Below are 17452 nucleotides of genomic sequence, written 5' to 3'. Positions count from 1 at the left end.
ATTATTTTCTACTTGAAAAACATTCTCAGTTTGAATAAAAAAGAAAATGTGGATTACAGATAAATGGTATTCCTCTGCTCCAAAAATTCATTTAAAGATTACCGACTATAGTATTTCTTTTTTGATTTTTTATCTTAAATACTTTTATTTACATAAGTTGTTATCAAAAATATAGCATCATTTTCAAAAATGAAAGCATTACTAATAATGCTAATACCTTTTCACTGTATCTCCATCTGGGCCCCTTCAATTCCTCCTCATTCTCCTCCACCCCCTACCTAGCTAAGGCAATCGTTACTCATTTTTCTGCAATGCATTTGATTTAAATCTTTCTTTAAGATAAAAAAAAAAAAATTGTCCTATGAAGATGAGAAAACAATATCATTTTATTATAATAAGTACTTTTATACGTTTTCTCATTAAATTATCTGGGGGCTACCAAATTGTCCATCATGCAATTTTTAACATTTTCGGTGATTCTGAACTCATCCGACATTTCTCAGAAGCGGGAGCGTATTGGTGAGGAGACCTCACAACACAACTCTGTTTACACAGGAAGAAGAGAGGTTCCCTTACAGACATCACCCTAGGGCCTCCCATCAGGGGTCTGGGTCCCTTGGTCCCTCTTCAGGCCCCACCCTTGTCTTTCGTTTCTGCAGATCCCAGGGTTAGACCCAGCTGACTGCTCTCTGACCGCTGCTCAATATCACAATCCTTATGCACGCTCGACTATAACCCTAGGTGATTCATCAGCGCACTGTGGGCCTGGGTACTGACACTGTATCCAAAGATAACCAGAATCCATGAAGTAAAAAGTGAGGACTAGTCCAGGGTGTCAGGAGATAAAGGAACTACCCCTTTAAGAGTGCTTCCAAGGCATCTTTTCTGGCTCTGCCCTCCTACCCTGCATGTCCACACATGACCTCCAGTTAGCTAGCTCCCATCCACCACCAGTCCAGAAGCATCGCTACTAGGAACACAGGAGCCCAAAATGAAAAGGCTGTTTTTTCAAGTTGTGTAGGAAGAAAAGTCAAGGAGAGTCAGGTATTAAGAAATAGAAGCAAATTTTGAGAGAAGAGTTGACACAAATTAGTGTCCCGGTCAGGCAGAATGAAAGCAGAAAGTGGACAGGGGAATTGGCAGTCTGAGATGTACAGGACCCTTGAAAAAATGATCCAGTGCCACGGAGATGGATCATCACGTACCTTAGCAGGGTGCTAGTCAACAGGCATTCATGTAATTAAGCTTTAATATTTGGATCGCACATTCACTATAAATCTTCTCATTATAAACCGGATACCCATGTATGTATGTTTGCTTACAAGAAAAACTGAGCTGTGTGATTCAAAGAATTCTTATTGAAAATGCATGTAGGTTTATGTGTGTGTGTATGCGGATATGTGTGTATCAATGCATGCATGTCTTATGTGCATATTCAGACGTTTTGGTTGATGTGATTCGTTCCTAAAAATGGGTACATTCTCAGTATGCTGACTTCAAGTTTCCGAGACTATCAGTGAAGATCCAGATTTCAGATTGGAGTGAGCTCACAAACATAATAAAGACCACCTGGCCTTCCCTTTGCTGTCTCTGCTTTGACATATTTTATGGCTTCCAGCGCAAATAACTACAACCCCCACATGGAGGCCGAGACCCATTTAAACAAACTAACAGGGAAAAGTGACATCTTACAGGTATTCGTTTTGCACATCCGCCCCCAAAACAGAGTCAGAGCACTTGTAATTTAAAATCTCTGGGACACTTGTTCTCTCAATAAACTATAACAAGGCCCCTTTGTTCTTAAAGAACACATCATCAAATTAATAAAAAATAGTAACCAAGAGTTGAGATCTCATATGAAGTGAAAAATCCATAGATAGGCATTGGTTGGCAAGCAAACAATCTTCAAACACCCCAATGTGGTGGTCAATATCATCCCTATTTTATAAATTAAAATATTGAGGCACAGAACATTAAGGATCGTGTCCACAGTTTACAGCAAGCAAGAAATAAGAAAGCCAGCACTGAGGGCAGATCAGTTCCAAAACCAGTGTTCCTCACAGCCACTGTGGGGTCCAGCTCGGGATGTGTCCTGGTGGGCAGGGCATTCCCCTCCAATGTGGGGTCCACTTGGATGCCCTGGTGATTGCAGCAATGCTTTATAATTTCAATCATGAAGTTGACTTCAGGAACTCTACCTTTTCAATTTCCCCAAATCACCACTTGAAGCACACTACCAAATCAAAATTAAGCCCAAATTAAACTGAAGCCTGCCTGACTCCCTATTCCCTAAATGCTGTCTAAATTATTACTAATCCCTGCCCCCTTCCTCTTTCATTAACTAATTGGCTTCCTCAATACAGCCTCTTTATGAAATGAGTTGTAGATGATTGTGACACTCAGCAATGGCCTTGGGCCACGAAACGTCAATGTCTGCAGTCAGGGAAGTGTTACAAGTCTCCCTTTTATGGTCCTCCTGTTCCTTCACATGCCAAGCCTATGCTTCCCTGTGCACTTACTTTACCCTAGTTTATCTAAGTGGAAACAGAAGCCTTGCTCCATCCATAACTCATCCTCAATTTCATGGAATCATCTCGTCACGTTTCCTTCTGATTTAGTAGTTCCTGGCAGTAAAATCTCCTTTTATATACAGATAAAGTAAAGAGGCTCTAAAGAAACAAGGAACAGGGAACAGAGCGGCTTTTTAAAACCCTGGGAGAGCACGCTGAGCTCCAACATTTATGTTCTCTCCGGTAGAGGTAGAAACGTGGACAGCATTGCTTATGTTGATAAAGTTGACTTCACAACTTTATACAACCTCAATTTTAAATCCTAGGCATTATCCCCATGATCTCCAATCTTAGGATGAAGATATAACTTATAAAAGCCTAGAACTATCTTTAGGTCCTGGTTATACTCGAAATTATCAGTCAAGGGAAAAAAAAAATTTCCATGTATAACTCTAGCACTAATAAAGTAGTCTCAGTGTTTGCAAGTTTTCAGAACACATCAAGTTAGTTTGATCGCCAATATGAGATACCCAGGTTTTCTGTGAACAATCCAATATTAACTAAGCCTAATTAAAACCACAATATCTCTTAGTGATACACTACAAAAAGATCCCTAATGTTTAAGGTTAATACGTATGACATCGCTAATATGCAACTTATTTAACATAAACCATGATATCATAATGAAAGTCCTCATTGATCCCATCTTAATTATTTTTAAAATTTTAGTGTTTGAAAACTGAGCAGCTGAGCCCTGCTCTTATGTTACCTCTGTAACATAGAATAGAAACGTCAACAAATTTTACATATATTGCAATTTCATTATTGCCTGTTATATACCTTAGTAAAGCAATATATACAAACTGGAAAAATATGTAATTACATATAAATAACGTGCTTTAGGTAAGTTGAGTCATCTTTCCATTAAAAAAAATGACTTCACTTCATAAAATCTCAAATCACTTCAGCCTGATGTTGCAATTTAAAAATGTGATAACCAATTTTTATTGTAACAAATGACAACTCATCATCAAGTGAGCCAGTCAACATCATAGACCCTTTTTTAATATTAGCAGGTTAAAAGGAAACTTGACATAGAATGCATAATTGTATAATGACAAATAATGTCTGCAGACCTTGCAAATGAATATTGGGCTGCTTTGGGTCTCAGTTTTGCTTTCATCAGAACTCTTAGGAATTTGCATTTCTAAAAAGGGATTACACTGCTTTACACTAAGATCCATTTGCTTAAAAATTATCATTTTCAGAACGAAAGAATTTTTTATTCAGGTTCTCCAAAGATCACTTTGACGGATACATTATACAGTACAACCATGGCCTTTTCAAGTTTATAGGGATTCAATGTATACTGTAATTAGTTTCTTTATTACAGGCCGCCTCTCGAATTACACATTTCAGCATAATGGAAGTCCATTTAATTAACTGTGTTCCTGATGATCATGCAGACCCCTGAGTCACTACACTTCACCTCTAGTGGAGGCTAAATTTTAAGGAAAATTTATTTGCCTTCAGAATTTATGAAATGAAAAGAGAAAGCACTGTAGGTGTGATTTTAAATAGAGCTAGAAAATTCTCCAAAAAAATATGAAGTTGTCCTACAAAAGTTCTTGTACTACGAAAACAGACAACTGAGGAAGAAAAAAACAGGAAAAAACCAAACCCTCACTTACCAGGCGTGAAATTGTATCGAGCTGAAAATCCCATAGATTCCAGCTCTCCATCAGCAAAAAATTTAATCCATAGAAATCTTCCACTGGATTTTATTACAGGTGGATTTTGTTGTCCACAAAAACGTCCAATTATTGGAGAAAATCCAAAAGGTCCATCTCGAACTTCAATATGATCAAATTTGCACTCCCAAGATGGTTCAATAGAGTACTTTTCATCAAAGTAAAGTTCAATGCACTGTCTTGGGGCAGCTGAAAAAAAGGAAAGATTATGTCTAGAAGGCCATTTTTAAATCTTTAGGTAGATTTTTGTAATTCTACTTCAGATTTTATCTGTATATCTTCTATCAAACTTTGAACATGACGTGTGGAAAAGCAAAGCAAGTCCATAAGCATTCTAAGGGATAACATTTCCATAAGAATGTCTCAGGGATGCTCCTTAAAACTGGTGATGTTGCACAAAGGATTATTCGGATATAAAATAACCATTTCGATGTCTAACACAGACCTAATAAATCACAGTATTTTTGTGAAAGACCACTAACATTAGGTTTAGAAAGTAGAAAGACATCTTTCTGTCACTTTTCCCGTATCTTCTTAAGTATCCACTTTTAAGGTCAAAAGCCGCTTAAGAGTTGCTCAGCATAGAGTTATCCAAACATTCAAACAGTCCCAGTCAGATGTCTTGATTAGACCCAAGTGCATATACAAGGGCATTAAGAAGAATTTTTCTAGTACACAAACCTCACCACGTCACCCTCAGGTTTAAACTTAGCAACTCTCTATCAGCTATAGAAAAATGATCAATGCACTTGACATTGCAGGACCCTTAAGGGTATCCTACAACTCACACTTCCAGGGGCTTCCCAGTCCACACACAGCCTAAGCCCAGGCCACTGTAGACACACTGTGTTTTCTAAGGCAGCATGCTCTTTCGGGCTTTCATGTATTTTAGCACTTTCTGGAGTATCTACCTCCAATTTGCTGACTCTTGTTTATGCAGGAAAACCTTGCTTACAAGAACCACCCCTCTAAATCTACTCACTAAGGACCAAATCTATTCACCTTCTTTCGGCACTCGGCAAGCACAGTCCTTGTCATTGAGGATTTCTCAAAAAAAAAAAAAAAAAAATCTCTGTTGGGTGAATAGTAAATGAGCTTGTCTTCATAAATGTTTTTTACAGCTCTCTAAAACATCAGGAAGAGCCTCAGAGGGCTAGCAGCTCTATAGACGTCCACAGGGATGCATTTGCTAGCCCCCTGCCATTTTTCCCTCGTCATGTCCAAAACAGCTCAAAATCCTGGCACTCCAGACTGGTATTCAGCCAGGATACCCCAGAATAGCCATAACAGTTGTTGAAATATCCGTACACATTTATTCTAGTTAGTAAACGGCTGTTGCCTTGAGTCCTTTGAGTGCCTCCCTGCCATGTGGCCCTCTTCAGGGACCAGCACCCTCCAGAAACTTGTAAGGTAAGACCTGGCACAGCGCGGCCTGCTCCCCATGTGATCAGTATTCATTCTGAATGACTGTTGTCCACACCACCGTAGTTCTTAAATATGGATTGAATATCACCCTTGATGGCTTTAAAATGAAAGCTTTGCTTGTGTGGATGTCAAAAATTTATAAAGAATTGAAATACATGATGACTTGGAAATTCGAGACCTACAGAATAATCGAAGCTCATTTGGTTAAAGGTCAATGCATGTGACAAGACTATTTTAGGGATTATTTTTAATCTCCAAAAATATTTATGACTCTTTGGACATTGAAAAGAGACATTTATTACTCTTCCAAGAAAAACCAGGGATGGTTTTACCTACCACTACTGTATATTCTGAAAGGTCAACAATTGTAGTATTACCATATTGATAGATTTGATGAAGTTTCAATGATTTTTTTAAAAATCTGCAAATTGGAAAGTATCCTAAGAAATTACTTGGAAAACCTTTTCCCCTTGAGATTATTAGTCCAATAGCAAAAAGGGACCTATTTATGTAGTAGTATTAAGTATATCATTTGCATGTATTAGTATCTTATAGACTGCGCCTGCTTGTTTATCTGCTCATTGGCAAGCCAGTATGATAAGTTTTAGAAGGAAATAAACTATTTGAGAATGTAGGATATTTCTTTTAGATGTAAATAATGTATGGCTAGGGAACAGTAAAGCAATGAGAACAACCTTGTGCTAATTTATTTAAAACTCTATGAAGCAACATATATCCATCTACTTTCCCTATTAGGAAACGCAGGGCCATCAAACACGAATTCATTTATGCATACCTTCATTCACTGTTGCTTAAGTTCTGTCCAACATGGATGAACAAACCTCTCAATGTTCCTTCATGACACATACTATCACCATGGTCTTGGGTAGGCCACACTTACGTGGACAGCTCATCTTCCTTTGGTCCAGCATGTTGAAGTTAACTAGACACACTCATATACGAAATTCCACTAACTGAATTTTCGAAGGCAGTAAAATAAGGTTTTAAAAATAAGCATGTCGTATAGTTGTTGTAATTAAAAACAAGTGATTATAGTGCATGGAAGCCATTGGAAGCTCTCTAAGTTCAGCCTCTTACACTTAGGTTTTCCTCCCCTTCAAATCTCTCAATTCACAGCTGCTTTTTACGTCCATGTTTTCTCTAAGTCATCTGGTATCTAAATCTGAGGTTCCTTTTTGAGAGGTCTTAACCCCTCCTAACATATCTTTGGACACACTGAAAACTCTGAGCACTTTCACCTGAATAGTGCACATAGTTACAGAACATTGCTCCCTCTTTGAGAGAGTTTTAGGACAACCTGAAACCCACGAAAGGGATCTTCCTTTCCATGACTGGGACTCCACTTCTATTCATAAGAACCTATCTTACCTCAAGAAACTTGACCAATGATTTAGACCTTTCTTGTATTTTACATTTACCTTTTTCTACAGAACAGGCTACTCTTTTCAGAATCAAACATGACAATTTGCCCCCCTGAAAGCAGAAAAGACAAAAAGAAAAAGAAAGTAACTGCCTTCCTACCTTGGGTCCATCAACATCTCCCCTCCCCCAAAGCCTCCATCAGCTGTGAGCCAGCTCCCACCCCCACTAGGGCAATGAATGCATATGTCCTAAAGTTACTATCAGCTTCTCAATGGCCTCATGCGATAGATGTGTTTCCTTTTACTTCACTTTTCTTTGCTGTAATAGTTGGCATTTTCGCTACTCCCTTCCTGCTGAAATGTAACCTGCATTACATGCTGGGGCATCTTTTACCTGATCTCCAGTCCATCTCGCTGGCTTATCCTTCACAGTCCCTGTTACCCTTCTCCTTACTCTCCCATCCTTTACCTGTTGTTTTTCAGAAACCCATTCTATGTCTTCTTCCTGCTCTTTCTAGACCTGTGTCCTCGGTGCCACTGGCATCCTAAAGGAGAGCTATTACAATATAATGATGCCTGCAGCTGCATCAAAGACCGATTAAACCAAACTTCATGGGGACAGACCCAGGCATCTGTGTTTTTTGAAAGATTTATAAAATAGTGCTCCAAATATTCTCTCTGGATAATTTTATTCATACCAGGAGCCTCAACAACAATCCATATTTATGACCTATAAATATCTATTTTCAGTCCAGAGCTCTCCAGTGAGCTAAAGACTCATGTATCCAATTTCTTTTTTTTTTTTTTTTAAAGATTTTATTTATTTATTTGACAGAGAGAGACACAGCGAGAGAGGGAACACAAGCAGCGGGAGTGGGAGAGGGAGAAGCAGGCTTCCCGCCGAGCAGGGAGCCCGATGCGGGGCTCGATCCCAGGACCCCGGGATCATCACCTGAGACGAAGGCAGACGCTTAACGACTGAGCCACCCAGGTGCCCCCTCATGTATCCAATTTCTGTATGCAACATCTCCATAAACACCAAAATGGAATTCATTATTTTTCCTTCAAACCCTCTGTCTCCACCCATATTCTTTACCTGGAATGGCAGTCCCATCTATACGTCACCAAGCCAAAAACTTTGGAATCGTCTTGGGATTTCCTGTCTCTCCTGCCTACATCCAGGCACTCATGACTCAGTGTCCTAAAGACCTCTCATCTCTTCCTTTGACGCCTCAGCCAATGTCACTTGCGTAGTTCAGGCTTTTACTATGGCTTACATGGTCCTTCACAATCATTCCTGCTTACTTCTTTTCCTTCCGTCACTTCACCAAAATATCAGCTTATTATTTCTCCACTTAAATTATTTCAATGGCACCCCATTGTCTATCCTATAAAGTTCAAACTTTCACAGCTGGAGTAGACGGAATACCAAGTTCTCCTTTGTCTGAGACTGCTGACCTCTTGAGCCTCCTTACTTCTTCCTCTCCTCACACTATGCAGAAGCTACACATGGGTCCCAACCACACCATATCTCAAACTTCTGCACAGGCCATTCTGAATAGAGAATTACCTCCCTGAAGTTCTTCAAAACTGAGCGAAAGCATCTCCTCCTCCTGATAGGCTCCTCTCCTCTCTACTCCAAACACTGCTGATTTGGGGGTCCCTTTAGATTGTTTACTGAATGGGGCATGGTCCCCAGACCACATTATAAATTCCACAGGCAAGTACCATGGTTGTTTTTTAAAGACTCTCTAAGTGGTACCTAGAAGAGAGGCTGATTCTTAGTAGTTGTTCGATAAATATTGGTTAAATAAATGTATGGATGAAAACAATGGCTGGTATGAAGTATTTCAAAAAGAGTGTAGAAGTATGATTAATAGTAACAGGAGATTCTATTGATTTCTCAACTAAGTTTGTCCTTGACATAACTAGGAATGAATGTAAATATATGCATGATATTAAAATAAAATGCTAGCAATGTTTTTGAATTCTAAATAACAATAAACACGAAAGTGCAATTAATATGCAAAGATCTGCTTCTGAAATAATCCTTTAAATGAGAGAACTAATTGATTTTATTCTTTTTAATAATTCAAAGTTTTAAAATACTGTTGCTTCAAAACACAAATTACGTGAGTTTAAGCAAGACATTTAAACTCCCTGTGCCTGTTTCCTTGTCTATAAAATAAGGACAACAAAAAATATCTACTTCCTATGATTAAATGTTTTAATATATGTTAAGTTTTTGAACATTTTATGTATATACACACACACACACACACACACACACATATAATAGATAGGTAATATTAACTTGGTGAAGAGAACAACTAAGTTTAACCCAGAATTTCCGTATTTCAATTTCCTTTTCTATCAATCGCATGAGGAATAAGACTGCAGATCTCAGATTTCTAGTTTTATCCTTTTATTATCAGAGCTTATTCTTTTTTCCTCCTTCTTGTAGTGCAGTGTACCTTTGCTAAAAGTTCACCCTCAGGCACAAAAAGGAAAGAGGTAATATCCTTAGCTTAAAAGTTACAAAAATAAAAAAAGAATCATTTCTAAATAGGAATTCTTGAAAGTAGTTAAACAGGAAGCCTTTTTCTTTCAAAGATCTACCAAATGAACATGCCCCTCATTTAGATATAAATACTGAGCATACACTGTCTTTTTCATTAAGATGGCTCAATCCCTCTGTATCTGTGTGGGTAGGGGGATGGAGAAGGGTTGCAGATTTGGGGCTTTTAGGTATTAACATCTATAATATTAAAATCTTCATCACTAGATGAAATGATCATTCAGTTTAGAAAGCTGTACTTAATCGAGTGCTGTCTACAAGGGTAATGGAAATTGGAAATGTTCAAAGGGAAATGAATCTCTTTTTCAGCACTATTTTTTCTTTTGAGTTAGGAAAGAAAATGATGAAAAGAAGCATCATAATTTGGAATCCTGACTTTGGCATTAAAGTATGATAATGTTACTTGTTAGTGCAAATTAAGGCAACTATCATTCAGATTGTTTGGAAACATGATTATAGATTTATTTTTAACATTAATATGCATTTTGTACTTTATATTATTAAAGAAAAATAACAAATGTATAGGTTTTTCTACTAACTGTTAACCAATAAAATACTAGGTTTCTAAAATTGTTATACATTAGGTAATATTATGCCAACTCTGCATCCATTCCATTAATTAAGAATTCTAAATCAATGAAGTCAACTCTAAAATAAACTGTTACCAATTTGCTTTTATTTGCCTGAATTTACTTACTCATAACCCATTGCTAATAATTGCAATAATTAGCTTGATTCCAAATTTTAGTTATTTGATTCATTAAGAGATATTTCTGTGTATGGTCTCCAAAACCAATTTTTGTAATGTCCATACGCATACTGTCCATCCAAAGCACAGCGATGGCCAGGTTTGGCTTGGAGCTTTCTCCAGCCAGGGCTCTCTCCCCCTTACCTTCTATGATGTAGATGCACTCTCGGTCAGGAGGGTACTTGCTGGGGTAGTTGGGAGAGGTAAAGATACCTCCCTCTGCATGTTTTGTCCAAGTTCCACACTGCACTGACTTCTGAGTTTCCGAGGTGGTTTGCTTTTCTGTAAAAAATAAAAACAAGAGCCATCATCCGATTTTCTAAAAGACTAAAAATAGAGAGGACATTCTTATAATATCCATTAGTAAATTAATTTTAAAATGTTGTGTTAGTCAAAAGCAATCAATTATACACACTATAAAATTTTCAGATATTCTGGAATATTAAGAATATGGGGAAAATAGGAAAATGTAAATAATTAGAGGTCTTCCACTGCATTTTCCCAAAGAAACACACCTGTTCCTTTCTTGGTTGCCCCAGACAAATGGAAGATGATTAAACTTGCTACAACTGAAACAGAAAAGAAAAAATAGAAAGAGATCATATTAATATACACTGAAATGATCACATTCTATAACGACATAAAGATAAGATAATATCAAAGCAGATTAATTGTATTATTGTTAACCGGTCCAAGTTAACTCAGAACGTGCCAAAACTCGTTAAAAATGTACAAATCAGGAAAATTTAGGAACCCCTTCAGGAAGTAATGCAAGTTAAGGATAGATGAGACCCCAGAACTGCAAATGCGTACCTCAGAACTTCAGAGGCAATACTGTAATCTACTCCTGTCACATTACAGTAGGATTTCAGGACCTGTATTGTTTCTAATCGCCCTTAGGGAAAGGCTTTGCTAGCATCTCTGAGGGAAGAGTGAGCCAGGCGAGAGGCTGCAAAGGCAAACAATGAGGAAGGACTCCCGTGACGGACCCTAAGGCACTGACAGTGTAGTTGTAGTCGAGAAAACAAATACTTAGGCAAATCTTATGGCAGTTGGGGGAAGGGAACAGGAGAAAAACAGATAAATGTGGATTGGAGGCATTAAGCAGCAGTACAAAAACGTTTCTTATAAAAAGGTACCATAATACCAAGTAACCCCTGTCCTCAGCACTTCCTAAGCTTGCAATTAATTTCTTCTAACCTTAACTTCGACTTAATATTTAGTGTTATCCAGAAATAGATTCTTACTTTGAGAAAGGCGATTTCTGTGAGCATTTCAATGAGCCAATTTTTCAGTATCAAAAAAAGACCCTGATCTCTAACAAGAGTAAATCTGCAAAGACCATTGCAACCGGAACTTCTGCTTTACTTTCGTATCTTGATTTTTTATATATATAAAACCTGAAACTAGAAGAGTCATAAAACAATCTAGTCTTCATAAGTACTGGTTTTTCCTCTTCTAATTTATCTTTGTTATTTATTTTGTTGCCCAATTCCCTAAAATCTCTAACTTCCATTAGATGTATAATTCTCTTTCCCCTTAAAATTAACTTGGGAAAGGGAAGGTATAATTCACAATGATTTCCTAAACTGAAGCTCACGGCAGGAGTTCATAAATTTATGTTTTCAGATTATTCCAAGAAAAGAATGTGGGCCTTAAATTAACATTTGAGAAAGTATATCGGTTATATTACTTTGTACTCCTGCCTGATCATCTGCTTTTAGATGAAAACATTAGCTGTTGTCGTCTGTGTTTAAACAGAAAAAAAAAAAAAAAATCTTATTTTAACTTGCCAGGATTCTAGACACACACAAACACACAGGTACACGCCATCAATACCAGGACGTCCGCGTGGTGTTGTCTTTACTCTGCTTTTCCTGTTTTGATGGAATCACACGATGGAACAAGTACTACGACTAACACATCCACAAAGCCGGTCTTTTAACTGCGTGGCACAGGATTAGAAACCTAGCTTTTTAATGTGAAATTTCCACCACACCTTTTCTTACACTGCCTTTTACTTGACGACTCCTGAAGCCATCTTCCTCTCAACGGCACGCGCTACCGCACACCTATATAACGCCGCACTCAAAGAGTTGAGCTTGGCACTCGCCCTCCCCGCAAGTGTGGCGTTCAGGTGCGCCCTAAACTCCCTCCCTCCTGGAGTGAAAATATGGGCCGGCGGAGCTCCGAAAGCCCCCGAAAGAGGACTATTCCCTGTATCCCGCAAACTGTCAGCCCCGCGCTCTCCCTCTTTCCACCTGCGCCCGCACCCGAGCCCACTCCCCGCGGCTCCCGCACGTGCTCGCCTCCGCCCCCAGGACTGTCCCCCGCAGATTCTGAGACCCAGCGATCACTGACCCGGCGCCGCCCCCACGCCTCGATCGATTATGCTGCAACCCAGAAAGTTTACAGGTGCCCGGACTCGCGGGGACTGCGGGGTCCGGCTGGAGCGCGGCGGCGAGGCTTTTCCCTGCGCGTTCGGCCACGAGGGAGGAGGGAAGGAGGGAGGAGGGACCGCGAGTGGACCCGCGCGGCGGGAAAGGTACTCACTGTGAAACAAACTGCGTCCATAGATCATGTCTGTTCGTTACACCAGAGGCTCCGATCTCCACTAATTCCATTTAGAGACGGGAAGACTTCCAGCGGTGGGGGAGGACGGAGTCGGGGGGTTTTAAATGTGCAAACCAAGAACCAAATGAAGGGGGGGCAGGGAGGGGAGAAAGAGAGATCCGAGCCCACACAGCAGCAAGATCCGAATCCTGGCGTCCTCCGCCCCTGGCTCGCTCTCGCTCGCTCTCTCACCGCCGCGAAGCCAGCATCCCCACCATGACGCTCGCATCACACCCGGCCGCCGATCGCCACCATCAGCACCGCGGGCGGCAGCACCCTCCTCCTTCGCATCACCGCCGCCGCCGCAGCTGTCAGGAGGACGCGCGGGCAGCAGGCGCGCGGGCGGCGGCGGCGCGGGGCGAGCCCCGGGGCGCCCGGACCGGGGCCGGGGCCGGGGCCGGGAGGAGGGCGCGGCGAGGCGGGGGCCAGTCCAGACCGACGGCCGCGACGGGGCGGGCGGGCGGCGGCGGCGGCGGCGGCTGGGGCTCGCTCAGTCCCCAGTTTCATACACCACGAGCAGCAGGTCGGAGCAACCTCTCCGGGAGGATGTCCAGCAGCAGCCCTCCTCTCTCCAGCCCTTGGGGATCTTCCGCTGAGGCATTGAAGACAGGAGGAAGGGGTCCGTCATCAGCTCGCCGGGCTCCGCGCCACCTCTGCGATCTTGCGGAAAGAGGAGCGGGTGGGTGGGCGTCTGGGAGGAGGGCGTGAGGGTGGCGGAGGGGAACGGGGGTGGCCAAGGGGGCGGGGAAGGGAGGGAGGGGGAAGGAGCAGGAAGATGGCAGAGTTACCAAGTGCGCGCCTGAGTCATAGCCGTGGGCTGCGCGACCCTCCAGGAAGCCCGGAGCCCGGGCGAAATTGGGCAGCGCGGCGCGGCCGGCACCCCCGGGGCTGGTGAGCGGCGGAATGGGGCGGCGGCGGCGGCTGCAAGGACATCACACCCGCTCGGATCCTGGGTGGGGGGAGGGAAGGGGGAGAGGGTGAGGACCAGGCTGGGATCCGTCACTCGGCCAGCCCGGGCTGAGGGGGCCCGAAGGGAGCAGGCAAATCCGGAGTTGGATCCCGATGCCCGATAAAAGGCGAGCAAGGGGGAGGGGCCATCGCGTGAAATTTCCCTTTGGGGTTCAGTTTTCACTTTTTACGGGTTAGAGATTGCGGTCGATCTGTCTCCCACCCCTTATATTGCATCTGTCTAGAGGAAGCGTGTTCTCTCTCCTATCGGGGCTTGTGGGGCGGGGGGGGGGGGGGAGGCTTTGCCATTTACTGCGCTCTCGGGCTGAGAGACCAGGCAGGGGCGCGCGGGAGGCAAAGGCAGCCGTAAAAGTTTCGCAGTTAATCGCCTGGCCTGATGCTTAGGTCGCCCCCACCAAACTGCTTCTGCGAAGACTCCTTCATCTTCCCCAAGATATTTAAAACCCCCAAGGCAAACAGAGAACACCTCCTACCCCACCTCTACACGCACAGACACGCGCGGGCGCAGCGCGTTAAACTCAGGAGGGGAGGAGGGAAAAAAAAGAGTTGCTGGGGAAACAGCCCGGAAAAGCCCAGCTTGTAAGATGCGAATGAATGAATAGGAAGGAACAATAAAGAGCGGGCGGCCCCGCGGAGGGCCGGAGCGCGCGGGAGTGGGGGGGAGTCCCTCCCCGGCCGCTGCAGCAGCATCTCCTCCCCTCCGGCCCCGTCCCGCCCTCCCCGGCCGCTGCGGACTGCCCGCGTCACCGCCGCCGCCGGCCGGACCTCGCGGCTACCCCGAGGCCCGCGAGCCCCGGCCACCGCCTCAGTGATCCTGGACCCCAGGCCCGCCCCCCGCTCCCGAGCGCGGCCTGGGGCTCGGGTTGGGGACGATGGCGGTGATTATCCGGGGGTAGGGAGGACTCAGGAGGCAGACAGCGGGGAGGAGAGGTGTCGCGAAGCCTGGGATCACCTCCGAAGGCCGAGGAGAGAGGAGAGGGCCGTGAGAGGGGACGAGAGAGGGTTCGCGCCGGGCCGCGGCCGCAGCCGGGCTCCCGGCCTGGCCTCCACCTCGCGGCACCTGCTGCTGCGGCGCGGGGCCGCCCACGTGGGGGCGTGCGTGCGGGTGGCGGTGCCCGCGCGCTGCCCGCCTTCCCCTGGCACCCGGCCGCGAAGGGTGGAGGGCTCCTGCCCGTCATGTGACAAGAGGGACACTGACGCGACCCCCAAGGCCGGGGTGGGGGATCCCCGAGTCCAGACACAACCTCCAAGACTCCTTCCACTGAGCTTTCGGTTCCTGGACTCCAGGTAGCTGCAAGTCCTCGACGTGGGTAAAAGTGACCAGGTAGAAGGGAGAGAGAGAGAGAGAGAGAGAGAGAGAGAGTGAGAGTGTGTGTGTGTGTGTGTGTGTGTGTGTGTCTTTCCATCCATTTAATGAACGGCGGGTAGATGGGGCAGGACGGAAGGAAGAGCTAGAGGGACAGACAGACAGAGACTGCGCACCGGCAGAGAACCAACTCCACCCGAACTGGGAGCCCGAGAGAGGAGCTAAGAGCTCAAGGAAAGATCAAGGGATGAGTGGATGGATGGAAAGCCAGGAGGAGCACCCCAGGAAACCGGTGTGTATCGGGCCGCGTTTGTGCTTGTAAAAGGGTCGAGAGGAGAAGTAGGCAGAAAGTCCCGCGGGAGTCGTGGGACCCACGAGTGATTCTTGTGCCGGCGGGGTTGGGGGTGGATGGGAGTGGAGTCGAGGAAGAAATGCCCCAACTGCAAAGAAGCACGAGGGACCAGAGGGTGGTTAGCAGACCTTTAGAGTGGCTAGTAGATGTGTGAATAGATGACAAAGATGCAGGTCCCCAAAGAGGGAGGAAGGGTCCTTGAAAAATGGTCAACACCAAATGTTGATAGTGGGACGTTGAAACTTTTAAAACTAGATGGTAATTATGTTTTACATCCAGAAAAAAATATGTCTTCTTTAGGAAAATGATAAAACCATTCAACAGTAACAACGTTAAAAAGTATCTTAAGGGAAACTACTACATTTCTCAGTTGCCATTTGAAGATAAGAGAATACAAACTTGGACTTTGCTAAATCTACCCACTCAAGTATGTCTCACATGTTTCCTCCTCTTTGCCCAGGTCAGTTTCCCAGCATGCAGATTGTGTTACTGGGCCAAGGAAGTGGCCACCTAAATTTTGCTGCAAAAGTCGTTCTTATAGGAAATGCAGGAAGGAAATCCCAGAAGAAAAAAAAGGGTGATACAAACTTTTTATTCATTTCTTCACTGCTCCACCATAACCTAGTGGCTCCATATGTCTGTGTTGGAATTCAAATTCTCAGACGTAGGGGCCTCTTTGATTTATGAACCCCAGTGCTCTCCTGGGCAATATCTGGGGCTGAGAGGTGGCATTTCTGCTCAGATCTCAGTGCTGAGGGCAGGAGTGTGCATGTCCTGGACCAGGTCCTCCGCTCACTCACCCAGACACTGAGGCTGATGGATGATGTGGCTTTGCACTTTTGCCCTAATTCTCCTGGGCTGTGGCTGCAACTTTTCCTTGAAAATTCTATTCATTTTCCTACACAGGCATGCAGAAATACTTTAAACTACCCACCACATTCTGCTTTCTTGGCAAATTGCCTTCTCACTTTTGAGTTCAGAACCGCCACTTGCTGAGTAAAGCTACCTCCCTAATGGGAACCCACAAGATTTTTCTTTCTGAGAAAAACCAACATATGGGAAAAGTTCAGCTTCTCCAAGGAAGGTTATGCATACATATGGTCAGATTTCAAGACATGATTGTTTAGAAAGGGAGTGGTTATAAACTGATAGCTTTTGTAAGTTCAACGTGCTGTCCCGGAAGAGGGTGCCTGTCACAGTTCTTCAAAATTAGCATCAAAGTAGATACTACTTGCAGAAGATAATGCAGAATGCAAACCCCTGGAACCCAATTAAAGTAACATTGGTTTCCACGGGGTGCCTGGGTGGCTCAGTTGGTTAAGCATCTGCCTTGGGCTCAGGCCCTGATCCCAGGGTTCTGGGATTGAGCCCCACCTCGGGCTCCCTGCTCAGTGGAAAGCCTGCTTTTCCCTCTCCCTTTGCTGCTCCCCCTGCTTGTGCCTTCTTCCTCTCTCTCTCTGTCAAATAAGTGAATAAAATATTAAAAAAAAGATAACATTAGTTTCCTTACATCATACCTTATAATGATGAATGGTAAGAAAGGTTCCCAAAACCCTTAAAAGAATTGGTGTAGCTAGGACACTTGCTCTTCTGATTCAAAAGCAAGTAGTATATTTCTGCATGCTCATAGCTCTGTATAAAAAATTATAAAGCTCCAGATCCCCTAGGACTCTTTCATTAATTCATCTGCAGGATTGGCATCCTCAAAGTTGTTTTTCTGTTGCTGTAACAGGTGCTGTTACAAAAGCAACAAATAAAATAGTGCTTCTGATACTCTATGTTAAATAAATTTATTTTAAATAATTGTTTTAATTTACT

The 17452-nt window shown here is 43.5% G+C and overlaps 1 protein-coding gene across 8 annotated transcripts in view; it reads right to left on the bottom strand.

The window, feature by feature from the left end:
* Positions 1–13275, bottom strand: part of NETO1 (neuropilin and tolloid like 1) — a 121719-nt gene extending 108444 nt beyond the window's left edge. For all 8 annotated transcript variants that reach the window (XM_081801029.1, XM_081801030.1, XM_081801027.1 and 5 more), the window contains exons 1-4: positions 12948–13275; positions 10910–10963; positions 10539–10676; positions 4202–4450 (exon numbers count right to left, since the gene is read on the bottom strand). In XM_081801029.1, coding sequence (XP_081657155.1) covers positions 4202–4450; positions 10539–10676; positions 10910–10963; positions 12948–12975 — 469 coding nt within the window. In that variant the 5' untranslated portion in view covers positions 12976–13275. The remainder of the gene's footprint in view (positions 1–4201; positions 4451–10538; positions 10677–10909; positions 10964–12947) is intronic.
* Positions 13276–17452: the final 4177 nt, after the last annotated feature.

This window comes from Leptonychotes weddellii, chromosome 13 (assembly GCF_054177405.1).
Source record: "Leptonychotes weddellii isolate Sample4059 chromosome 13, ASM5417740v2, whole genome shotgun sequence".
In the NCBI taxonomy this organism is placed as follows: domain Eukaryota; kingdom Metazoa; phylum Chordata; class Mammalia; order Carnivora; family Phocidae; genus Leptonychotes; species Leptonychotes weddellii.
The sequence above is the reverse complement of the archived record's forward strand: the minus strand, read 5'-3'. Positions and strand labels throughout refer to the sequence as shown.